Source organism: Cupressus sempervirens, chromosome 8 (genome assembly GCF_028749045.1).
Source record: "Cupressus sempervirens isolate cs-2001-9-10 chromosome 8, ASM2874904v1, whole genome shotgun sequence".
Taxonomy (NCBI): Eukaryota; Viridiplantae; Streptophyta; class Pinopsida; order Cupressales; family Cupressaceae; genus Cupressus; species Cupressus sempervirens.
This window is the reverse complement of record NC_143125.1, coordinates 531,492,864-531,520,664: the sequence shown is the minus strand read 5'-3', so window position 1 is coordinate 531,520,664 and position 27,801 is coordinate 531,492,864. Positions and strand designations below refer to the sequence as shown.

Below are 27,801 nucleotides of genomic sequence, written 5' to 3'. Positions count from 1 at the left end.
ACACATGTTCAACAAGAAAAAAGAAATCAAATATTAAGGTGAGAGAAGGAAACTTGTCCTGAGAAGCAGAACCTTCCAACTCATCTATAAGTCACCATACAAGATGGAACCAGACCAAGTACTCCAACTATGTGTAATAGAGGAGGTCTCAAATGTTATAAGGGAGGCTCACTAGGGTCCTACTAGAGGGCACACGGGGTCATAAACAACCGCGCACAAAGTCCTACTTGCAGGTTTGTGGTGGTCTATGCTATAAAATGATGCAATAGAATGGGTCATGACCTATGACATGTGCTAGAGAGTCGACAGACCATTGCAGAGGGACTTTATGTCGTTGAAGCCCTCTTTTGTGCAGGAATTGTTTGAACGATAGGGACTAGGTTTTTTTGGACTATTAAAGGCAAGTAGAGCATAAAGGGTAGGGACATTGTTATGGCGACAGAATACCTAACCAAGTGGGTGGACGCACAGCCATCCTTGAGGATGGTGAGGTTTCATCTACAAGCAGATAATCACAAGGTATAATATCCCCATTCAGATAACAAGCAGCCAAGGGGGAGACTTTGTGAACCACATTATTAAGTTGCTCACCATTGAGTTCAAAATTTTCCACTCATTCTCGAGTCCCTACTATCTAAGAGCGAACGGTCAAGTTTAGGCAACCAATAAAATATTGGTATTTGTAATTTATAAGTCCTGCAAAGTCGAAGGAGAGGACTAGGGAAAAAGGTTACCATCAGTATTGTGGGCCTACCAAACAACATACAAAGTAAATTACAGGTCAAACTCCCTTTCAATTGATGTATGGGATGAAGGATATAGTACCAGTTGAATTCATGGTGCCAAGTCTGCAAACAGCAATTGTCAACAGACTAGGAGATATGGAGAGTTTATGGGAGATTTTGTACGCTCTCAATAAGTTGGACAAACGGTGCATAATGGGCAACGGATTCAACCCAACAACAGAGGAAGATGTGGCATAATAAACACCTCAGGTGGACGAGGTTTACATCGGGACAGCTCGTACTAAAATATAACAAGCGAAATGGGATAAAACCAAGGAAATTTAAGGTCAAATGGCTTGGTTCGAGCTGGTACAAGAGGTTTCAAAGAATGGAGCCATTAAGTTCTAGAGTTGGATGGAAGTAAGATCCCTAATGTCATGAACGGATCCAAGTTGAAACAATACCTTGAGAGGAAATCATGCATTGGGAGTTCTGAGGATCCTACAAGCCAACATAGAAGGTGACTTAGTATAGGAATTATTAAAAAAACAAGAATTTTAAAAAATTATAAATTATAAAAGAAAAAAAGAGAGTTGTTGTCATACAAATACTGCCGTATAAAAGTGGATAGTACAGCCAACTACTAGTTAAAAAGCCAACTCAGCGATGGCATCAAACACCATAAGACAACAAATGGTGTTGTCAATGCTTCCAAGTGTCGAAAACACCTTTGTCTTACGATTAAAGGAAAAAAGACCTCCCTGAAGGAAAAGAAATATGTCATACAGTCTTAGTGAAAAAATGAAAGCATAGTGTCTGAAAGTTGTTGGGGAAGGAAGAGAAATACCGCTAGCAAGAGTGGAAAAGCATAAACGCTAACAACAATTTTGTATGGCCAAACCATACCATGCAGCGTAAAGGCAAAAAATAAAGACAACTAATCATTCATTCTAGAGGGTTGAACATTTGAAGTATTTGTTGATAAGAGGATTGTTGTAGCCACTATGAAAATAATTATTAAAGGAGTTGCACGCAACCAATACACATGTTGCTCCATTGAAGACCAAAGGACGCAACAAGGAGGCCACAATAGAATCTATGAAAGTCGTAAATAAATTGAAGACCATGAGAGAAGAACGCAGGAGGACGTACTAGCCGTAATAACAGAGGGATTTGACAAGGTGTTTTGCAATCCGCTAAACCAAGCATAAAATGTCACACGGTGAGCACCAGCAGCATTGTTGAAAATAGCATAACAGTATCACCATGCCAAAAGGCAAAGACAAATAAAAGAGGGAAAAAGCTGCACAGGGGGGTTGTGGAAGCCACACGATGAAGGAGACAATCAACTTCAAAGTTGGGCAAACACCTAACAATTTTTTGTTGCACAAAATGACAAGTGACAGTTATTATGGATTCAACAAGTAAAAGAAGTTGGAAAGAAAAGTAGCAGTCACAAACAAGTAGTTCCAGCAGCATGAATAAAAATGCCAAGTAGAACTACGCTTGGGAGTAAAAATTGCATGTAATATAGATACTAGTTCGAGCAACGGCAAGAAGGAGATAACGCGCAAAGTTCAAATGGCATTGTCTCCTCCTAAGGATGTAGTTACAACACAGACGGTAGCATTCGAGGGCTCGAGTGGACTCAAATGCAGGAAGTGGTAGTAAGACATACCAAAGGATGATTTGATAAAGCAAAATTTGAGAAGGGTACAAGTATAATGGGTGATATAGATGCATGTGTTTGGCAGTAGGGATTATGAGGGTCCATGGAGGGTGATGATAGACACATTTGATAGATTCTCGAGAACCAATACATTCAAGTACCTCAGCCATGACCTGATGGTTTCGTTTACAGCCATGGAGTTCACAAGGGTATTTTACATGCTTGGCAAAGATGGTAAGAAAATTGATTGGAAGGCTAGGAAAGTGAGAAGGGAGGAAATGGAGTTTTGGATAACGCTAGTGTCACAAGACCTTACACTTTTAGAGTTGGAGTTTGTAGTGAAGGCATCAAAGGGGCAAGGAATGAAGAAGTTATTCATTGCCAAAGGATCTTGGCATTGCCTTATGGATGTAGTAAAAAGCAAATTGGCAAGGTCGAGTAAAGCATCTGACACTGCATTACCCTAGATGGTCCTCATAAAGGGGCTGCAAAATAGTTGTGTACGATTGGGTAACACTTCTTGCCGAAAGGATGTACGAATTTGAGACATTGTAGAACAAGACCTTTTACATGCCACGCTATGCAATAGGCCTTTTTGCACAAGTCCAAATTCCCCATGCAAACCTTGAGGTCCTAAGGGTATTCTTACTCTCAGTGAGCCACTGATATTTCAATAGAGGCATTTGGTTGTAAGGACAACACCCAATAGCCAGAAGTAGTGAAGACAACTTGCTTTGGAGTCTAAGCCAGAGGTTAATGGGAGAGAAAACACCTCAGAGAGCTCGCGTCAAGACTCAAGAGATAGAGGTAGTCATGGGGGAAAGGATGACATCATAGAGTTTGTTACAGTGGCCCCAACACCCACATATGCAACCCCGCAAGTTTTGTTTAACTGAACCTTATTGTCGGACACTGCACACTTGACTCCATCAATACCAACGAGATTTGTAACTAGTGTAGTGATTCCAGCATTTGACCAGATTCGCACATCAGTGAGCATGGCGACTAACCTGGAGATGGTGAAGGGATAGATGACTCAAGATAGGGAGGCATGGGCTACGGAAAGGGCAATCATGTAGGCTGAGAGAGATACTGTGTTGCCTCAGTTGGAGGAGGCCAAGGCAAATAATGTCATGTTAGAGTCACACTTGGCGAGTTCAATGGAGAAAGTGGATGCCAGGGAGAAGTTACTAGACGCATCCATGATGGTAAAGAGGGCGATGGAGCAAGATTTGCTTGCAGATCAAGACTTGCAGCTCAAAACACATCAGGTGTACGAGTTGCAAGCTCGCTTAGCAGCAGTCCAACCACCACCATCGGCGACTACGACATCAAGGACGCACTCTCAGCCTCCCCCATCCTAATTTTTTCTCTCTTGTCTAGTTGTAGTGTGGGTTCTAGCATCATTCCATTTTGATTGTACATCATCAAGAGACGACTTTCTTATTTGGGTGGATGATGCTGTCAAGCATAATGTCATCGAATATGTTATTAAGTGTTAACCATGTCATTGGTCATTACTATGGCCGAGGGGTAGGTAGTTATGGTTGCGACAGTTCACATCGCACCCCCTCAAGAGTTATATGTAGACTCTCTTGGATGAAAGAGATCATCATTGGTATCGTTATTAGTGTTTCTCATTATCACTAAGTAGACTTTGATTGATATTAATGGAGCATATGGCAATTCTCTAATGTTACATTGCACTTACTTGTATCTGTTATAATTCTCTATCAGTAGTATTCATTAATTCCCTTTAACCATAGGTGGTAAACAGTGATAAATCTCTTGACGCAAAGCAAGTGGCAAAGAAATTACAAATTCCCATAAAACTCCAATTTTTTTTTATTGAGAAGACTGGTTCAGATGCATTGTTGGCAAGTGACCTTGATAAGGCACAAGCTAGAGTAGACAAGGAAGAAGATCTGGAAACCTATGATGAAGATCGGTTGACGAAGCTATCATTAATGGCCTTCGCAAAGACTAAGGAGAGAAGAAGAAAGAGAAGAAAGCTAGTCTTGAGCAGAACCTTGGATACAATGAACAAACTTTTGCCTTTTCCCTATGTATTTCAAGGAAGCAATGCTATCGAGAACTTGAATAAAGTTCTAGATGATTTTGATGCTCACTTTAGGTCAGTTGAACATGCAGCTAAGCATAAATCTAGCAGAGAATACAAGGCTAAAAGATTCTCAGAGGTATGCAAATCTATAGCTGGTGATAACAATTTGGTTGATGAGCATATTATAGATGTGGCAAACTATATCTTTGATGGAAAAAAGTATACAATTCAGTGCATAATATCAACAAACTATGTAGCAGACTTGAAGAAGCTCATCACAGAGCAAGAGGAAAGCTTAGAGAAGCTTGCAAAGGTTTTTGAAACATCAAACGAAGCTATCAGGTTTTGATATGGAGATATCCATGTTAATGGACAAGATTAATGTACTTCAAATTGAAAAGGGCAAGATACTTAAGAGGTTTACAGAGTTAAAGGAGTCTAATTACTCCGAAGATTAAGGTGATGCAAAAGGAGCTTGAGTTGTTGGAGACTTCACAACAGCCTTATGTTGTATTCAGTTTTACAAACCTTGAGGTAGCAAAGATAGTTGCATATGTCTTGTGTGGTGAAATCCAAGTTGTAGAGTCTTTAAAGAAGACTTCGAATATGGATTTCCAAGCATTAAAGGTAAATCTTGCAGACATTCTTCAACTAGTATAATCAATTTTGCCTTGATGCAATTTTGACTGTATATACAAATATACATATATGCTAAGGAGTTTTTGGCATTTTGCCTTTGTCATTGATGTCAAAGGGGAAGAGATATAGTGAAAATAAGGAGATATAATATGATGTACATAGATTGTTACATCCCAAATTTTGCCCTAAATTTTTTAATTTGATCATAACTATCAGTTTAACGAACTATTACCTTTTCCTGATCATGTGAAATGAGTTAATTATTTATATACGTTGTACCAACTGATAATGAATTATTTCTTTCATGATCATGTGAAATGAGTTAGTTATTATAGACGTTGATGAAATAACCAATAACCTATAACTGTCATTAGATGATTAGCAGTTGTTTGATTTGAATTAACGATCAATATATTTTTTAATCAATGTGTTGGCGAGAATGCTTTTGCTTGGATGATTGCAAAAGAAGACTGAAGAGAGGGGAAGCATTGCTAAACGAGATCATTGGAATGGGATGGTCGTTTGGTTCAGTCATCAAGATCGGCAGGTATGACCTAAGACTCCCTTGGAAAGGATACAAAGCCTTGACCACAGGTTACATTATGGGACTGCAGGAGCTATTTAGAAAACCATGTAATAAAAACATAAAATAAACTAAATTAAAATATAATTCATACCTTTAGAAATTTAATATTAAATCTTCTTATTTTATCATTATAATAAACACTTAAATACGATCACATAAATATAGAAATGAAATGGCACCAATAAATTATAATAATATAATCTAATGATGTCACCTCATCAATATATATACGTAAACATACATAAGAGCATATAATAATAAAATAAAAGATTAAACTCTTCAATTCCTCCTCATTTCTTTTCCTGCTTTAATTCTTTTCAAAATCGAAATTCTTATTGCATCCGAATAGTCATATGGAAGCCAAGGAGTTTCAGCTAAGTTATTAAGGAGCCATGTGATCGAACTCCCAAACACCATCTCAAGACAATAATGAAGGTGGTCAAAGGATTGTGTTTAACAGAAATAAATAACAATCATATAATCAGGTGACAGAGATGATATTGAACATCAACATGTACATGCAGCAACACATATTTGGGCAAGATTACCTTGGCACTTAAATCTGAAGTCTGATGAAGAAACAAACTAATACAAAGACTGACATATACCTTTGCCATGGATAAAAATCTGAAGGAGACAATTTGGAAGATTCAGAAATAATGAAGTAGAAACTGTTTGTTGCAGTAACAGTGGAAACAAATTTCAAAGATAATTAGCGTTACATGTCATCATTTGGTAGCATTTCCGGATGAAGCATTTATCTGTGGTAGCACAACCATCATAACTGTAGCAATTCAACAATCATCAGCAATTCTGGAAGATCTTCAACACTCTATAGAGAGCTGAGGAAAGAGAAGCCAATGCTGACAGGACAGGCTTTAGCCTATTTGCTGAAGAAATTCAATACTGAAGGTGAATCACCTTTGAATATGCTTGTCTGCGGTGATTCTGGCAATGATGCAGAATTATTCAGTGTTGCAGATATCTATGAGTATGGAGTCATGGTCAGTAATGCACAAGAAGAATTATTACAATGGTATGCCACAAATCTAAGGACGACGCCCAGCTTGGTCTCCCGATGTGATAGCAATCATCTACAGGTGTAAACAGTTTGCCGTGGGTCAAAGAAGAAATCCAAAGGATCCATTCACGTGTGCAGAAAAGTCTGAGAAATCCGCAATGCAAGATGAAGCATGAGGATAAGACAGCAAACACAAAAACCCGATAATTCCCAATGTTCTGGGTGGAAACCTGTTGCTGTGAGTATATGCAGATATCGTGGTTAAGCAGGTCTGTTAATAGTCAAACTGAGAATGGTTGGTTTTGGCATTATCCCAAAAAAGTTGCGACACCATACAGATATTAATAAAAATAAAATTGAAAACCCTATCAAATATAGACATCACAGGAATATCGTATGGCACAAATTGATAAATGGAAGGCTCAAACACATCAGATATGGATGCCATCCGGGATTATGAATGATGAAGGCATATCGAAAGACAAACAACCAAGGTCATCGTGTTGGTGGTGCACCGATCATATTATGACTACCATCATTGTAATTCAAAAGAATACCATAGGAGTCATCCGCATTGAAAAACCACTAGTCATGGGATGATTAAATATTATCTATAATATTAACATCTGTAGCGACGGATTTAAGCCAGTTCTCTTATTCAATGATGGTCGGATGCGAGTATATGTTTGATGACTGCGTAGAAGTCAAGAGCCAAGTCACAAGCAAAAATTCCACATCACAGCGATAATCCCCCTGAACATTTCTTCATTTGTCGATTTGCTATTCAAAAGACAAAATATTAAGACCAAATACCTTTAGTGTGCAAGTCAATTATCAGTTAGTGATTCCTATTAAGGATTAAGACTAGTGTTTATCAGTCAGTCACTTGTTATGAGGAGACATGCTTTTTATGATAAGTCATATCTTATAACATTTAAGATATAAATATGACTTGAGAAAAAACATTGTAATATCCGAACATTCATTCAAATTCACAAGGAGCATTTTTATATTTTACATTTTTGTACGGAGGAATAAGGGCTCAATATGGCTTTGAAATATAAATTCCATTATTTATTTATTTTAAATAAAATAAAATGTCTTTTGTGTATTTTTAAATGGTGTGGAGATTTAAACTGCAAGCGAATCGTCCTTTGTAATTATTTTTTGGAATTCTGTATACAATTTTGATATCAGATAAGTGGACATGGTCAATTAGCATTTTAGATTTGATCATCATAGGTGTTGTGAAATATTAAATTGTTTCCATACCTCTATCCAGTTTGTCTCCTTCTCAGCGGAGTTAAAATTCAATCTAGACTAATTTAAGATTGCATTATAATTGGTCTATCGCATCTGGATTATTAAAATTGTTGGCAATATAAGTGCATTGAACATTATGAAGTTGTACGTGAAAGTTCACCAAAGTTGACTCTTTCGCCTAGATGAGCAAAGGCATTGGTCTTTTAATTGGAGTCAGAAAATCTACATATTCCTCCTACAAGCATCAATTTCATTATTAACAAAATTTATACAAAACATTCAATTATCAAGTATTCAACATCCAATTTCATTTTAATCGAGTTCGAGGACCTTGCCAGCTGGAAAACTCCAAAAAAATTAATTCGCTATAGAAAAACCTTAAACTAAGCAGTCGGTGTTCGAGGTGAAGGTTTACCCGCCTGGGTGTAGCGGAGCCTAAAGTGCAGGGGAATTGGGAAGTATTCATATTCGTTGGCCTGAACTAATTAAGAAGTCCTATCGGAGAAGTGACAAACTCTTGGATTTCCAATCTGCGGTTTTGGGAACCAACAGATTGGCGACTCTACTCGGGAGAGTTGCTCGCAGTACATATTGCGAAGTTACCCAGAATTTCTAAGTTCATAGATCAGTATCAGAAGTTGTATTAGTTTGGAAGTGTACTCTGCTAGAAGTGAGAACTTGGACGATTAATACATTCCTCGAAAGAGGTGGCGACTCTATTCAATAAAGTTTTAGTTGGTAACTCTGCTGACGGAGAGGACTTAGAAGGAGATGATTTGATTATCTAATATGAACAATATGTACTATGATCAGGATGAGGATCTATGTTACACCATGGAGGAAGAATACATACACCCTCTAGATGTGTTTTTCAATTTGGAAAGATATGAAGGAGAGACATCGGTAAATTTGTTTGTAAGGATGGTGGATATTTTTCGGGAAGTGCCTTCAGAGATCATGCCTTCACGCAATGAATTGATAAGAAAGTTTTGTGAGTTGGAAATCTCGCCAAAGATCCTGATTTGATGCTTCTCTTCCAAATATTAGATGAAAGTCCAAGTTATATATCTCCTTTGGATGCATATTTGAATTTAGAAAAGAAAGAGGATGAATCTGCAACAAAATTCTTCATGAGGATGTTTAATGCTTATCAAGAAATACCTTCAGAATACAAACCTCCATCATCTGATCTTCTCTACAAGATGCGGGAATTAGGCCTCTTATATGATCATCGGTTTCTTAACTTTCTTGAACTTATGGATAATGAGCTGGTTGCAGAGGATAATGAATGCAAGACTGAAGTAACACAAATCAAATAAAATTTCAGATTCAAATGGAGATGAAAATTTTAGGCATTCTGAAGGAGAATCAGCCCATGATGATATTCATATGCTTACAGCTGATAGTGAATGTGAAAATGAGGAAGAGGATTCTTTTAGTGTGGGGAAGATTTCAGCCTTGTTAGATCTAGAATATCAGAAGCATGTTGAGAGAAATGGTCCAAATTTTTTCTCAAATCACTATGGTGAACAAGTTGATGAATCAATGCATTCTAAGGAGGTATTGGATGAAAGAAGTGATCATTCTGAAGAATCATATTATGAAGATGAAATAGAATTGTACACAATGTGTGAACAAGAAAAAGTTTTAAAGTATATTGCTGATGAAGATATCCCCCTTGCTGGTCAAGCAGATTATGATTCTCAAAGCGATGAACTTAGTACACGATTTGATGAAACACTTGATGATCCGGGTGAAAGCTCTTCTGAAGCCATGCTTGAATTCTCTATGTTTGTAAACCCTTTGTTTGAGGAGCAAGCAGAAGCAGATATGCCTAAGTTCATCACGTTCTCAAATCCATTGTTTGAAGAAGATCTCTTGGGCGATCAGGCTCATCAGCATATGTCAATGCTTCCCCTCTCACCAATGTCGATGCTTGAACAACAAGATAAAGGGATTTCTCCATTATTTCTATATGTTTCTTTTGCACTTTTACCTTTAAACCCTTAGAAGAATAATTAGACAATTTAGTTTTCTAATAGTATAAATTGAATAAATATATTAGTTGATATAGAAGATAGTCGTTACTTTATTTTCAGCTGAATATGTTATTAGTTAGAAATGGTTAAAACATTAGCAATGTATTTATTTATTTATTTTGTTATATCAGCTAAACATGAATTATAGTTGGAATAGAAAACAGTTACTTTAGCGTAGTTATATTTAGTTAATGGAAGTCATTGTCATATGAAATGGAATCAGTTACTTATTAAATCAGATTATTAGGTGTTTTAAATTGGTTATGAAAATTCGTTTGTTACATACGGTATCAAAGCGTTGGGTTCAACACTGAACTTAGGGCACCCTACCTTCTCTGAACTTGAAAGTTTGGGACTGGTTACACAGGATGCAAGTACGTAAAACACCCCGCAAAAAGACTCGACACCCCATTTTTCCCTATCTCATTAAACGCATGACAAAATACAACTACACCTGTTGTTTCATACCCCGAGACAACAAAACTCTGAACCAGGGAATACAACGGATGAAGAAAGAAAGAATCAAGTGGACTCCTACTAGCAAAGCAGCATATAGAAACAAGCTGATCCAAAACTAGAACGCTCGGCAAAGCAATCCTCTTTTACAGTTTCATAGATCCTAGATGGTGCGGGATATGTACCAATCTAAACCAAAATTAAGTGTTGCAAAGCAAAATTAAATGTTATTTTGATATAAACATCCTCAATAGAGGAAACTTTGTAAATAAGGTTGCTCTAAGTGAAGCAACGAAGTATTAAGTTAAATTTAGTTAATTGCGATTCATGTGTTTGCAAGACTCCTTTTTGTGAAAATTTCTTCTTCCTCCACTTAATTGCCACAATTTGCAAATTAACAAGTGGGAACAATAAACATAAAATGAATAGCAACGAGAACATTGTAGATCAAGACATAATTCGTGAGAACACCCATCTTCTAATGATTTGTTACTTCAGATCTTGCAAGAAACGCAATTTAAGTTAGAAAACATGGAAAGAAAAATGAATGAAATGGCAGCCCAAATGGGCTAGAACCGCAAGGAAACTCAATCCTCACCACCTCTTAGAGCGGAGACAGAAGTCTTTGAGCATAGCAAAACCTCCTCCCCAAGCAATCAGAAAAACAAAAGAAGCAAGAAATAGTGGCTGATTTGTCAGCAGACATTAAGAAAATAAAACCACCCAAGTTTTTCAGTTCCGAGTCTGGGGAGGAAGCAAAAGCTTGGTTAACTGAGATGGAACAGTATTTTGAAATTAGGGATTTCTCTGAAACCTCAAATGCAGTTTGGGGAATATATCATTTCACCAAAGAAGCTGCAACCTGGTGGGCAAACACCAAAGTTGAACAAAACATAAAAACCACTGAGATCACTTGGGAAAAATTTGTAACCATTTTCAGAAAACCGCTGGCTGCCTCAAACCTTTTATAATCAGAAGCTTTCAGACTTCCAAAACTTAAAACAAGGAGACTTGTCAGTACATAAGCACTGGGAGAGGTTCACCCTACTGTTAAAATACGTGCCACCGTATCAGCAGGACACCAATTTGAAAGTGAGGAAATTTATCATGGGTTTGAACAATAGAATAGGAGGAGCTATTGATGTTCTCGCTCCCCGAACCATGGAAGAAGCTCTAAAGAAGGTTGTTCGGCAAGAACACAAGATCAAGAAGGATGACTCCATCTGAGATAACAAGAGAAAGACAACCTGGAATTCACAGGGTGCTGATTTCAGGCCCCAGAAGAGACAACTTAAGGATTACAAGTACAGCAAACCAGAATCAAAGGGTAATGGGGTTAAGGATGTCAAAAGCAATTTCAATACCAATAAAAATAACAAGAATAATGAAAAGAAGGGACCATTTGGAGGATGTTTTACCTATGAAGGAGATCATTATGCTAATAGGGGCCCCAGTAAACCCAACACCAACCAGCCACAATGACCACCTTTACCGCAACAACACCAAGTTTTTCAACAGAGAATTCATGCGGCCCTAGATAATAAGCAGGCAGAACAACAGATAGGCCCAATTGATACTCCGGGTAAGATCTACAGAAATCCTGTGTCCATTTTAATTGATACTGGAGCTTCTAAATGTTTTATATCACCTAAGTTGTTAAGTAGATTTCCGAAAAGATCTAGCTTTATAGCAAAACCATGGCCAATCAAGTATGCAAACCAGTCAAGGGCTAAGGTAGAGCAATGCTTGCTTGAAGCTCAGGTTGACTTCCCAAATTTTTCAACAAAATTGAACTTATGTGTAGCACCTCTTGGGTCATACGACATTATCATAGGAATCAATTGGCTCAGTGAACATAAGGCCAAAGTAGATTGTCTTGCCAAAACTGTAAGCTGTGTGGATGATCAAGGTAGATCAACAAGCATTACAGGGATTAAGCATGAAATTAGATCAAAATAGATTTCTGCAATGCAACTTAAAAGATATGAAAGAAAGGGCTGTAAGATTTTTGTAGTTAGGATTGAGGACACAAGGGAACCTAAAACCACCACTTATGGAGATGACTACATTTATGAAGATGGGAAAATCAGAGAAACGTTAAAAGAATCCTTCGAGGAAGAATATCCCTATTTAAAGAATTATCAAGATGTGTTCCTTGAAGAACCTTTTGGACTGCCCCCTTCCCGAGCATTTGATTTACCATAGATATGATACCAGGAACAGAACCCATATCTTGAGCACCATATAGGATGACAACTACAGAATTAATGGAATTACAAATCCAACTTCAGGATATGTTAGATAAGAAATTGACCCGACCCAGTGTCTCACCATGGGGACCCCCAGTACTGTTTGTGAGGAAGAAGGATGGAACCATGAAATTATGCATAGATTATAGAATGCTCAATAAAGTCACCATCAAAAACCGCTACCCATTATCAAGGATAGATGATCTCTTTGATCAAATGAAAGGCACGACAATGTTTTCAAAAATTGACTTGAGGTCAAGATACCACTAGCTTCATATAAAGGACGAAGATATACATAAAACCGCATTCAGAACCAGGTATGGACATTACAAGTCTACAGTATTGCCATTCGGGTTAACCAATGCCCCAGCAACTTTTATGAACTTAATGAACAGCATATTTCAAGACTGCCTGGATAAGTTTGTATTGATCTTTAAAGATGACATTTTAATATATTCTAAGAACGAGGAGGAACATCAAAGGCATTTAGAAATAGTTCTGCAAAGATTAAGAGAATATAAACTGTATGGGAAATTATCTAAGTGCACTTTTAATCAAAAGGAAATACAATATTTAGGACACATTATATCAGCTTAGGGTATAGCAGTAGATCCATCAAAAATAAAAGCAATTAAGGAATGGCCTATACCTAGAAATGTATCCGAGGTTAGGACCTTTATGGGGTTAGCAGGGTTCTATAGAAAGTTTGTCAGAAATTTCTCAAGGATAGCCTACCCGATCACCTCACTCCAAAGAAAGGAGAAGAAATTTATCTGGATGTCAATCAGCTTTTGATTTTTTGAAAGAAAAACTAACTACAGCACCTATATTAAGGGTACCTAACCCCCAAAAACAGTTCGTAGTTATACCAGATGCATCCGGAGAAGGACTAGGAGGTGTGCTAATGCCAGATGAACAGGTTATTGCTTATGAATCCAGAAAACTGAAAAACTATGAACAGAATTACGCACCCCATGACCTTGAATTAGCAACTATTGTACATGCCTTGCAAATGTGGAGACATTACTTAATCAGAAAATCTTTTGAGCTTAGATCTTATCATCATGGTCTGAAGTATATTTTCACCCAACTGAATCTTAATGCTAGACAAAGGAGGTGGCTGGAATTTTTAGCAGATTATGAGTTCGATATAAGTTATATTAAAGGCAAAGAAAATAAGGTGGCAGATGCCCTAAGTCGGAGAAGACACATCTCGGCAATAACTAGTGTAAACTTCAAGTTAAGGGATCAGATTTTCATTTTACAACACTTAGAGCGTGATGAGTTTTATGCAGAAGTTAGCTTAGCTCTTATCAGGGACCCACAAGATCCCAAGTATTCAGAGTTTAACTTAGAAGATGATGGATTACTAAGATATCACCACAGGATCTATGTATCCAATGACCCTAAACTCCGAAGACTGATTTTAGGTGAATTTCATTCAGCCCCATATTTAGGACATTCAAGAGTAACAAAAATGCTATCTGATATAAAACACCTATATTTCTGGAAAGGAATGAAAAGGGAGATAACCAAGTTTGTCGTAGGTTGTTTGGAATGCCAAAGAGTAAAAGCAAAAAATCGGTACCCAGCAGGTCTGTTACACCCTAATGAAGTACCCGAGTGGAAATGGCAGGTAATATTCATGGATTTGGTACAAGGATTACCTATGACATGAAATCGACACAATACCATTTTGGTCGTGGTTGATAAATAGACAAAAGTTGCTCGTTTTATACCAGGGAATTTAATCGATGGAGCACCAGAGATTGCCCATAAATTCATGAAAGAGATTTTCAGATTGCATGGAATTCCAGAGAAAATTATTTCACATAGGGATGCTAGGATAACTTCCAGATTCTGGAAAACATTATTTTCAACCTTGGGTACTAAATTAAACGTTAGTTCAGCTTACCATCTTGATACAGATGGTCAAACAGAACGTGTGAATCAAGTATTAAAAGATCTCCTGAAGGTATACTGTATGGACCGACAGTACCAATGGGAAATATACTTACATTTGGTAGAATTTGCATATAACAACTCCTATCAGTCCACCATTAAAATGGCTCCCTTTGAGGCCTTATATGGTCGTAAATCTAGAACTCTAGCGAGTTGAAATCAGTTGGAAGATAAAATCATTGTTGGACCTGAAATGCTTCAAGAGATGGAAGAGCAGGTAATCTAGATTCATCAAAGATTGAAGAAAGCTAACGACAGACAGAAAAGTTATGCTGATGCCAGAAGAACACCTAGAGAATTCTCAGTAAGGGACAAGGTATTACTAAGAGTTAAACCTCTGAAGAGTACTATCAAGTTTGGCAAAAATGTTAAATTAGCCCGGAGATATGTGGGACCCTTTGAAGTTCTGGAAGTTGTGAACCCAGTAGCTTACAGGATTGTTTTACCACCAGCCCTTGCCAAGATGCATGACGTCTTCCATGTGTCATATCTTAAAAAGTACATTACCCACCATGATCATATGATTGATTGGAAATTATTGCAAGTGTGAGAACCAGGGGTGGTAGAGGTAAGACCACTCAGAATACTCGAGGTGCGTAAGCTACGCTTATGAAATAGGGAGGTGACTCAGTGCAAAGTCCAGTGGAACCAGTATGCTGAGGATAATGCCACTTGGGAAGATTATCATAAAAAATTTCAAAGATATCCCCATCTTTTCTCTAAAACTGAAAACTGAATATTTCTTTTCTTCTTGTATAAACTGACTAAGTATTGCTTAAGTTTTGTTATTATGTTCATTGAGGATGATGAAAAATCTAAGGGGCAGGGTATGTTACATCCCAAATTTTGCCCTAAAGTTTTAAATTTGATCATAAATGTTGGTTTAACGAACTATTACCTTTTCTGATCATGTGAAATGAGTTAGTTGTACCAACTGATAACGAATTATTTCTTTCATGATCATGTGAAATGAGTTAGTTATTATAAACGTTGATGAAATAACCAGTAAACTATAATTGTTATTAGATGATTAGCAATTGTTTGATTTGAATTAACGATCAATATATTTTTGAATTAATGTGTTGGCGAGAATGCTTTTGCTTGGGTGATTGCAAGAGGAGACTGAAGAGAGGGGAAGCATTGCTAAATGGGATCATCGGAATGGGATGGTCGTTTGGTTTAGTCATCAGGATCAGCACGTATGACCTAAGACTCCCTTCGAAAGGATACGAAGACTTGACCACAGGTTACATCATGGCACTGCATGAGCTATTTGGAAAACCATGTAATAAGAGCATAAAATAATCTAAATTAAAATATAATTCATACCTTTAGAAATTTAATATTAAATCTTCTTATTTTATCATTATAATAAACACTTAAATACAATCACCTAAATATAAAAATAAAATAGCACCAATAAATTATAATAATATAATCTAATGATGTCGCCTCATCAATATATATATACATAAACATACATAAGAGCATATAATAATAAAATAAAAGATTAAACTCTTCAATTCCTCCTCATTTCTTTTCCTGCTTTACTTCTTTTCAAAATCGAAATTCTTATTGCATCCGAATAGTCATCTTGAAAACTGATGGACGCCGAGGAGTCTCAGCTAAGTTATTAAGGAGCCATGATTGAATTAGGTGGACACACTCCTTCCATCTCTTGTTCTCTCCAAAAACCATACATCTAGGTTTGAGCTCTCAATCGAATACCTTCCTTTCTCATACCCTGAATCCCTGTTGTTCTTCCAATATATTAATCCCTGTTGTTCATACATTATATTATTGTTGATGAATTGAAATCCGGAATCAGCCTCAGATTTGTGGGAGGACAAGAGGCCCGGCTAGAGCAAAAGATACAATCAAATCTCAGGCCACGATTTCTGAAAATGATTTTCTTGTTCATGTATTCCAAGATAAATCGACTGGAATAATTTTTCTAATTGCAAGATTGAATACCATAGAAACAATGCAAAACATAAATCAATCTTACTGAATTCGATATCTAACTCAGCCGATACATAAAGATAGGTAGAGAATAATTTACATATTTTTCCAAATCTTTTTCTTTCTCTTTTTGATTCGATATCCACCCATGGCTAGCTAAGCCTGTTAAGTAGAGATCAATCCAAAGTACTACTGTTTGTAATCTGAGGTGGATATGAAATCATTCACCAAGTTTTCCTGAGTTTACATCATTTATGAAATCCTTTGGAAGTTGTAATAAACTTGATTGATTATATGAAACCACATCATTACACATGCTTTAATAAAATTTCCAAGCATATTCAGAACACTTTGACACCGAGGAATTCACCCGGCAAAGAAGCCATAGAATTGCTGAAGAGGTGTAAAACAAAATCAGAATCATGTGGACACTGAGGAATTCACTCGGTAGAGAAGCCAATGAATGGTGAAGAAGTGGAAATAAACCTGCAGATACAATAATGAAATCAGATTGGAATAATAAATAATTAATAGCTCATGCATGCTCCAGTAATGGAATTTGTTGTCAAGTCAAGTGGTGGAGATTGGGTTCACGAACCCAACCGAAATCCTTGGCCAAGGTAGTTATAGGCATATGCGCCAATCATGAAATCTTTTTGTTTGTCCATAGACATCAGTTGTATAGGTATAATTGATGGGGCACTCAAACCACTAGGTAGCTCAGATCGCTAGACTTAAGAACATCCCAAGCCCGATCCTGAGGAAGGGAGGGCCGTTCTATTAAGTTAGGATGTGTGGGGATAAGTATGGTCCAAGGTTGGGAGGTTAAACCTATGTCAATGCTTCCCCTCTCACCAATGTTGACACTTGAACAACAAGATAAAAAAATTTCTTCATTATTTTTGTATGTTTCTTTTGCACTTTTACCTTTAAATCCTTAGAAGAATAATTAGATAGTTTAGTTTTGTAATAGCATAAATTGAATGGTTAGTTGATATAGAAGATAGTCATTACTTTATTTTCAGCTGAATATGTTATCAGTTAGAAATGGTTAAAATGTTAGCAATGTATTTATTTATTTATTTCGTTATATCGGCTGAACATGAATTACAGTGGGAACAGAAAACAATTACTTTATCATAGTTATATTTAGTTAATGGAAGTCATTGTCATATGAAATGGAATCAGTTACTTATTAAATCAAATTATTAGGTGTTTTAAACTGGTTATGAAAATTCATTTGTTACATAGATCATGTAGCAAGGGGGAGTATTATCAGAGTACTACTTAGAGCATTGTGGACACTTGGCCAATTTTTCACAAAGTGTTGCCTAAGTCACAAGATTTGAGTTCAAGTTCAAATTCAACAACTATGAAGTTCGAAAGAAGTTTGACGAGGATTAAAAAAAAATTTAAAAATCGTCACTAAATTCCACTTGTATAATTTTTTATAATATTTTTTAAAATCTAAGTATATTCAATAAATTATCAAAATAGTTTAACATTACAACATGGATTTGAAATCATAATAAAAAGATATCACATTTTTTAAGTCAATAAAAATAAAACTAATTTTTAATTTAAAAAACATTAAATTTATAAAACAAATATATATAGTAATTAAAGTTTAAACCATATCATTTAAAACATAAAATCAAAATATATTGATATTTTCTTTTAACTTTACCAAATAAATAATAATAATAAATGAAATACTTGAATTTATTACATTTAAGATTACATGTAAATTAAAATATTAATAAATAAGTTATACTAAATATTAATATTTAAATAAAAAACTAATATACGTAAAACTTAGAGAATAATAAATTTTGTTTCATATTACTAAATAAATTAATAAAAAAATCATAACACAAGAAAACAAAATGAAATTGAAAACCTAAAACTTCAAACTATAAAACATTAAAGTTTAAAACAGAAACTTCAAACATTAAACAAAACTTCAAATGTCTATAAAAAAATAGAACAAAAGAAAATATCAAAGAGTAGCAATGCACAGAGAGCATATGGTAATCAGCAAACAAGCGTGCCACGAAGTTTTCCATTCGTTGTAGACTAATAGCGTTGCAAAACCAGAGCTCGTAGTTGCAGCACAGAACTTGTTGTTTCAAAGAACTCATGGTTGCAAGATGGACAAGAATTATGTGCTAAAACTTATATAATTCCTTGGCTGCCCTAGTGTCAAACGACTAGCACTTACAATGATCAAACAATATTTATTGAAAAAAATTGATTGAAAACATGAAAAAAAGGCCTTAAAAAAAAACAGTTTTATTAACAAGTTGGACTTGTGTTAGCCATACAAACTTCAGCCGAACTTTTGTGAATTTAATATTTTTTTATGGATTTCACGAAATTTGAACTTCAAGCCAAAAATTTGGCGAACCTTGTGATCAATGCCAAAAGGGAGATTGTTGGCAACTATATGGCAATGGCAAGCAACCATATAAGTATTGTCATTGATGGCAACATGTCATTTTTGTATGGCCACTAATGTTGATAACACATTTTGGTCAGCGACGAAAAAGGATTTATTAGATGGGTCTATAACTTTGGGAATGTGTTACTTGGGATGTATATCATCTACTGCTACGATCGCCAGTGTGAGTATGTGATGCAACATAAGATATAATAGCGTGAAGTGTAACACGTCCAGGAAGGCAGTATCACATGACAGTTTTTGGTAATCGAACAAATTGGCTTAGTAAGCTGAATTGGTTTACCAATTCAATTACTTAGCATTAAAGGTAAAACATCCAAGGTCTTATCTCTTGGATAGCATGATCCAATTTTGTGTTTTGGTATGGGTATGTGCATGTTTGGTAAAGCCTTCTTGAAGCCTACTAGAAAACAGAATTGAAGTGGTACAAAGGAAATTATTTTGGTATGCAAGGATATGGATGGATATGATATATTGTTGTGATGTGCAAGCCTTGATGCTGAATGTCAGAACAGAGCATATGCGAGCTTTGTTGGAACCAATCAAGCATTGTGATGGTATGTATAGTTCGTTGGGTATAACCCAATTTTTTATGTAATATGCTATTTTAATGGACAGTGAGTCCTTGAAGGTGGCTTTGACCTTCATCTTCAAGCGGTGAGCTATTATGAAAATAGATCAAATAGTATTTTATTTCAATGTATAAGATATTACATTTGATAGGTATTTTATAATGTTTATGTAGGCCGTAGAAAACAATTAAACAATTTAACTGTGCACAAACCACTCTATAACTATCTAACCTAATCAGTGTAATACATTTAATAACAATGTAATACATTATACTAACAATCCCCCCTTTATTACATTGTTCCTGCAATTGTATTCATCTCTTGAGAAACCCCCTTCAAAATCTACATTTTAAAATTTGATGAATACAAAATGTATACATATTTTGTGAAACTCTGCACTTAAGAAACAAATCTTGAATCAAGTGGAGTTCATCAAGTTATCCGATAAGATTCGTAAAGGTGTAGCCCCTATCTAAGATTCCTGAGTTCTCCTACCATAACTCCCGAATCACAGCCTCGCAAGCTACTGGACAACCATCCATATTGAACTCTACACAAAACCCCGTACCTGCCACTACAAATCAAACTTTACAAAACATGTATCTTCAAAAACATCAGCAATAGGAGGACTAAACAAAAAACCAGAAAACCAAAAACACTTCTCAACCAAAACATCATCTCAAAGTGAGAAGCTAGCTTGAGATGATTATAAACCTCCATCCTCCTATGCCTCCAACCTCCAAAATATGAAGGCTCAAAGTACTAAATAAAAATCACCAAAAGATCCATTAATAACATGCTCACCATTTGTTGAATATTTATCATAAATGTCAGCAACATTGCCTTTACTTGATTGCTCATTCAATTTTCCCTTGTTCAAATAACGCATTTGAGGAAGCACTGCAATTTATATTTTCGTTCATAGACATCTTTGTTCGCACTTCTCTCCTTGTCAAACTTGAAAACCAAAAAATGCCACCATGCATATATCTCTATAATACTATTGCAAACTCCGATCTAAAAGATTAATGTCCTTTGCACCAACTTTTTCTTTTCATCAAAATGACCACGAAGCAATTAAAAAAAAGGCTATCAAGAGTATATAGGATCAATAAAACTTTTCTTTATACTAACTTATCTTCTCTTCATTCTAAATCTATTTCACTTCTCTATAAATAAAGATATTACCACTTGCTGCAATCCCATCTTCACAGTGGCATCAAGAAATGAAGAATCAAATATTTATCATCTAAAATATTGTGTGCAGATCGTCTTAGCTCTGATACCAATTGTTATGAAAATAGATCAAATATTATTTTATTTCAGTGTATAAAATATTACATTTGATAGGTATTTTATAATGTTTGTGTAGCCCATAAAAAACAATTAAACAATTTAACTATGCACAAACCACTTTGTAACTATCTAACCTAATCAATGTAATATATTTAATAACAACATGAGCTCCCTTTTTGTTGTCACAACTCCTAATAGGGTTGTAGTCCATTAATAGGGTTTGGTCTCCTAACAGGGAGTTTGTAGTAGACACATTGTATCAACTCTTAATAGATCAGGTCTCCTAACAGGGATATATTTGTACTAGTGCATTATCTTGTAGGTTCAATCCCCACCGCTAGGATTTCCTTGAGAAAAAATCATGGTGTTATGAGTTCTCTTGTTTTGTATGTTTTATTATTATGCATAATCATTTCAATTATTATATGGCATTGTGGTAAAAAGAAAAATTTGATTAAAAAAGGACCAAGACCAAGGACCAATATAAAATTTGTCTGGTCTGAAGGTCCAAGGGGAGAACTAGGTAACCTAGACTTTTGATGATATTTGATCGATGATGGTTGATTTTTTGAGTTGACATTATTATTTTTGAACTCAAAAATTGATTTAGTGTTGTATTTTGGCATTTGGATTTGTTATTTGGGCTAAAACATTAATATATATGGTAGTGCATTTTGCTATATTACTTTAAAATTATATTATGAATTAACTTGCTGCAGCATATATGTATTGTTTTTATAATTTTTTGTATGGACAAACTGAAAGCAAACCTGAACCCCCCAAATATGATTTTGATCAAACCCACGAACCCAAATCTGAATCCAAACTAGGACCAGTAACTCAATGTTGATTGATGCTCAACTAAAAGTCTTTTACCTAGTTTCCATTGCATATCATAAATCAATCCAGATCAATAAGGGGGTGTATCTCCTCAACCACGTTGCATTCAGCTCTTGCCTATCTTCATCATCTTGAAGTTGAATCATGTGGTGATCCCCCCAATGAAAATGGAATAGTGGGTTTGATCTCTAGCTTGCATGATGAGATCCTTACCACCCCTAATCCGTGCAATTTCACTCCCATGGGCAGGTGCCCATGAAAGAAGCTTTTTAAAATGAACTTGTTAGGTGCTTACAAGAATACCTACAAAAGCAGTATTTCATCGTGGTTTTCTACCACATGGGTTTCCACATAAATTGTGTATTCATCATATGTTCCTTATTGCTGCATCTTGCATGTGTGTTATTGTTGAGGATAATTAAGTTTTGAGATAATACTGCAGTGGTTATTTATATTAGGCTAATGTATCCATCAATATCTTTGTATTTTTATTTAATCGTCACTATTGTAAATCTTGTATATAATAGAATATTTCTAATTCTTACAATTGTTTCATTATAAAAACATCATCTCTTTGTATACTATAAATTAACATCTTGTTCATTCACTTAATTCATTCAAACTTTTACCAATTACCTATGTATAATTTATGCTTTGAAAAAGCAAACGATTGTTGTTATACTAATTCAAACCCCCCTCCTACTATAATTGAGTGCTCTTCATACTTAATATAAATGTGTAGACACAGTTAGGTCTATTGAATCATCCTAGATGAATGGTTTCAATCATTTGTCTACCCAAATCACAAAAAGGATCTGTTTAAGAATGCTCTGTTAGGGCTCAATCACCACGACTCATGCAACATTGAAGTAATGAGCTAAGTGCAGTCCTAGCAAGATGGAACCATTCCGTGTAGAAAATAGCCTACTTAGCTTGTTGCCATCAATTATTTGTCGGATAATGGATGAGTACAATTAAATATATATCTCAACGATTTCCAAGCAGTTGACCCTCGGCACTCCAGCCATTATTTTTCCAACACACGCAAGTTGACACTACGGTCTTCTCAAACATGTAAGTCTACTCTCAAACATGTAAGTCTACTATATTTTATGAAATGAAATGAAATGAAAGTCTTTAATGACGTCCACAAGACCCACGATCTATGGGACCAAAAGAACCCTTAGTTAAATTACTATGCTTTCTCCAGGCTATCCCTTTTGTTGTGGATCTGCATAAGTAAGATTCCCCCCTTGTAGAGTCTTGCACCTTCAAAAAGTTCTTTTATGTCGGTCCCCTGTAAAGAGTCCTTGTGCTGGTTGCGAATGTCCTCACATGCAGTGCAATCTTTCACATAGTGCCCTTCTGTTTCTACCACTCCATCTTTGCAAAACCTACAAATTTTGTCCTCCCACTCTTCTTTAGGAACCTCCCATCTGCCCATTTTACATCTCAACCAGTGCAATCCACACCTCAATTGGGCAATTAGAATTTTAGCTTTTCCTCTGATCTCAGCCCCTGAGTATTCTTTGTCGCCGTGATTGCATGCGGGATTAAATTCTTTGACATAATGAGCCTTTTATCTACCTAACTAATTTGTCCACATGGCAGATCTGATTTTTTCTACCACCTACTTTTTAATTTCTAAGTTGGATTCTAGGCATTCTTGGTAGTCAATGTTCCACTTATTGAACCATTTGTTGTTTTGTTTCTTCCATGTCTTCTTCCAACAGTCAAACTCCTCATCAACCACCATTTTAAGCCAGCAATGCGTATCCATTTTATCTACTATTTTAAGGTAGCTCAGCAGACAAATAAGTATCGTGGTCTCTACCGGAAACATGCTTGCTTCCGCAAAAAGAATTTCGTATGGGACCGTTGACTTGACTTTGAGTTTAGTGGTGATGAAATACTTTTGTATTCTTTTGATTTGCCACCATTTGTGGTTTGAAATGCTGCTCCCCATCATTTCACTGCCATAAAGAACCGCCGGAATCACTAGCAGCCCAAAGAGGGTTTTTCTAGTTTTCCAATCCCATAACTTTGTTTTTCTGCATCTGTTCTGTAGAAGGTACGAGGCCTTCCACCCTCCCTATATTCTTTTTGATCTACATGTCTCCCAACCTAGTCAGTAGTGGAAGTTTATCCCCAGATACTTGTATTCTTCTACAATTTCTCAGGCTTTACCTTTGAATATGAAAGTAAGTTGTTGTTTTCTTTTCTTCAAGGAAAAGACCATGATCTTGGTCTTTGATCTGTTGACTTCCATCCTGACCTCCGTACAAAATGTTTCTAAATTCCTCAACTGTTCCTTTAATCCCTGGGCTGTATTAGCAATGAGTATAAGATCATCGGCATAAAGGAGCAACATAATTACATACTCTGCTAGCTGAATTCCCTTTCCATTAGCTTTGTTTAACCATTCTTCTAGCTTGTCAATATAAAGATCAAACAAGGTGGGGAAAAGTGGGCAGCCTTGATTGACCCCTATGTCGCTGTCAAAGCACTCTGACATGCCTTCTTTGGTTCCGATTTTTGCTTTAACCTATTCATAAAGCTTATAGACAACAGCTCTGTACTCTATTGGAACCTCCAATTCCTCCAATCTCCTCCATAGTTTGTCCCTAGGTACGGTGTCGAAAGCTTTCTTAAAGTCGACAAAGCAGCAAAAAGCTTCTTCTCCCTGTTTCTCCCATATATCGTAGAGTAATATAGTGATCAATGGTGGAGTATTTGGGTCTGAAACCCGCCTGCCCCTTAGCTCTTTTTCCCTCTTTTTCTACCCAACCGCTGATTCTATGCTCTAACATACTCCCATAAAGCTTGCCTAAGAGAGGGTTCACCATAATGGTTTGGTAGTTGGAAGGATTGTTGACATCTCTGCTTTTATGGAGGGGGATAACTACGCTGCTTGTCCATTCAGTGGGAAAGCTGCCTTGAGTGACCTTATTAAAAATGTTCTTGATGTGTGAAGTCAACAAATCTGCCCCCCACTTATTAAATTCAGCCTGTAAACCATCAATAGCCGAGTCTTGCCGCTCGCAAGTCTCTTTATCCCCAAATTAATGTCCTTGTCTGAGAATAATTCAACCAAGCTGCTGATGGTGGGAAGTTTTACTTCCCCTTCTTGTCTTTCATAAAGACTTTTTGCATATTCCAGTCATTGAGAATCTGTGATTTTGTTTTCGACCTGTTTTTTAACTTGTTGTAACTCCTTTTAAAAACCTTTAGGGTTATGCTTTCCTAGTTTGATTAACTGTTTTCTTTGGTTAGCCACATATTCATCTTTTTTGAGTTTAATCAATTGTTTGTATTCATGTGTAATTGGCTTGTTTTCCTTTTTCCCTTTCAGGCCCCTTTTTGCAGCCTTGCATTCTTCGTCATACCATGGATTAGCCGGAAAAGTGGTTGCGATATGCTTCTTTGTTCTTGTTCTCTTACACTCGTTTAATGCTCTCTGTATTAAGGGGATCATTGAATTGCTGTTAATGTGTTCATTCTTATCCTTGTTGACATTGAGGTTCTTGCTGCCTTGGGTCGATTGGATCTGTTGTTCAAGGGCAGTGTAAAATAACTCTTTATTTGCATTGTTTATAATAATATTTTCCTCTTTATGGCCTTTCGTGCTGACCTCTTGGGCCTGCTCGTTTTTCAGCCTTCTAACTCTCATGTTGTATTTAATAAAGAGAGGCATGTAATCTGAATTTAGCTCCATAGGACATTCTTGAATTCTGAAATCAGCAACCTTGGTGAGAGATGATTGAGAACAAATCATATAATCAACCACGCTTTGCCCATTATAAGTTTTGCAAGTGATTCTATTTAAATTTGGCCACTTCTTCATGCCATTGCAAACCACCAACCCGTGTAGGCTACAAAGCCCTAGAAGTTCAGCCCCGAAGTGAGACACCCTGCCTTTTTCATCCTATGAGGTCCTTTTATTGATATTGTCTTCCTCCTCTTTTAGCCACAAGGGGTTGCATGCTCTGTTGAGTCATTGCTCAACTGAATCGATTGATTACTTGCAGTCCTAACATTAAAGTCTCCCATAAGAATAATGTTTCCGGTAGAGCTAAAAGAGAGCACGTATTTCTTTAGGGTTGCAAATGGGTCTTCATTATCTAAATTTCTTCTTTTGTAGAGTTTAGAGCTTTCAGGCACAAAATAGCATGCTGCCAACCATGCGATATCTTCGTTATCCTCAATCTTTAGCCATATGAATTGTTTATTTGAGTCCTCTTTCTCAAACTTTATGTTTTTGTTCCACATATCGTTTATCAAGATAGTAATCCCTTTACCCGTCTTCATTTCTTCATTCCATACTGAGAAGATTATGTAGTTTTCGAAATGTGGTTTATTCATTACATGCAAATTTTACAAGTACAGTGCTAAGTTTATTCAGTTACACCGTGTAAGTCTAACATAAGAATTATAAAACATTCCAATTTTCCCTGTCTCGTTACAGTTTTCTACGTGTAGCCAAGTGTTTGTCTTCGCCCTATATATAGTATGCTACATTGATCGAATATATTTAATAATTCCATTGCATTATAACCATGTTCTCCACTCCAATTCAACAACGTTTTTCTCTTCGAAATAAAGAATTCAATTTACCGGAGGCTTTGTGGCGAAGCTTGTGAACGCCATTTCGAAACACGAGGCGAGGTTCGACCTCTCCTGCCCACCTGCAAGACACAAATCAAACCCTAATCAATCTTAAGCAAACTTTAGAAGCAAAACAAAAGTTTTGAGAGAACGTGAAAATTAGGGGTTTACAAGTACCCGATGCGGAAACTGAGAGAGCCATTGTCGATAACCAGAGGGCATTCCCTTGGCACCAATGCATAATCTGTCTGGCGAGCGGGTCTCGTGATAGAAGGCATTCTTCTGTTTATCCTGTACTAAACTTCTTCTCTGCTATGCTCTGCAATGGAGACAATTAGACATTGGCAGCTGTTTTTATTCAATTTCTTTCCGCGAAGAGAGACATCTAGACAGTTGGGAAGATCCACACAGAATTTAAGAGTTGGCAATCGTTCAGAGTTTATTTTGGAGAACTGGAAGTTTAGCTTCTCAAACTGGAAAGTAGTTTGTTTTGTTTTCGGTTTTTTTTTTTAATAATTTATTTGTAATAAATAGGCTCCGCTGGAAAATTCTCTTTATTCTCTATTTTTAGAACTGAACGTACATCTTTTTAGAAGTACTTTATTTTCAAAATATTTTAGATATTGTAATTTGATTTATTTTTTACAGATTTGTTAAAATTTAACTGTAATATTTTTTATTTGTATAAGAGTTTTTTTAATAAAATATGTTTAATTATTAGTTATTGAAAGGATGCTTATAGAATTTTTTAGTTTCAAATTTTTTATTTGAACAAATTATTAAATTATGTTTAACAAAAACTTTACAATTCATTATTAATATTTATTTTCAAAATTTTAAAAAATATAATTTTTCTTACATTATTGCATTGGCTTTGTTCAAGTACTAATCAGTTTCTACCTAATAACTATTAATGTGTAAAGTTTTGTAATTTATTTATGACTTTTAAATATTATACAAATTATATGATTGGATGAATTGTTTTGGTGTTATACTCCGTTGTCCATATTGCATTTTTCTCGGCTTAGAAACAAACAAAAGAACTTTGATATTATAGATTATAAAAATTTGAAGACATTGACATATCTACATTTCTAAATTTATATTTTAAAATATTATCTCATGTATCTTTTAAAAAACCTATTTTCTATTACATGAATTATTTATTACAAATTTAACAAGGGTCATGTAGTGGCTAGTATTTTCTTAATAATTCAATATAATTTTTTTTATAAAATAAAATTTTAATTTTAATTAATAAAAATATAAGAATAAACTTATAAAGTAATAAAAATATCTATAAAAAAAATAAGTATAAAATTATTTAATAAAAATATAAAAATAAATTTATAAATTAATAATTTAAATAAAAATATAGATTGTTGATGATTATA

The 27,801-nt window shown here is 35.6% G+C and overlaps 1 protein-coding gene across 1 annotated transcript in view; it reads right to left on the bottom strand.

Moving 5' to 3' along the window:
- Nucleotides 1–26,911, bottom strand: part of ARP5 (actin-related protein 5) — a 234,318-nt gene extending 207,407 nt beyond the window's left edge. Inside the window, exons 1-2 of the mRNA XM_089798325.1 lie at nucleotides 26,585–26,911; nucleotides 26,417–26,487 (exon numbers count right to left, since the gene is read on the bottom strand). Of these exons, the coding sequence (XP_089654451.1) occupies nucleotides 26,417–26,487; nucleotides 26,585–26,685 (172 nt within the window). The 5' untranslated portion in view covers nucleotides 26,686–26,911. The remainder of the gene's footprint in view (nucleotides 1–26,416; nucleotides 26,488–26,584) is intronic.
- Nucleotides 26,912–27,801: the final 890 nt, after the last annotated feature.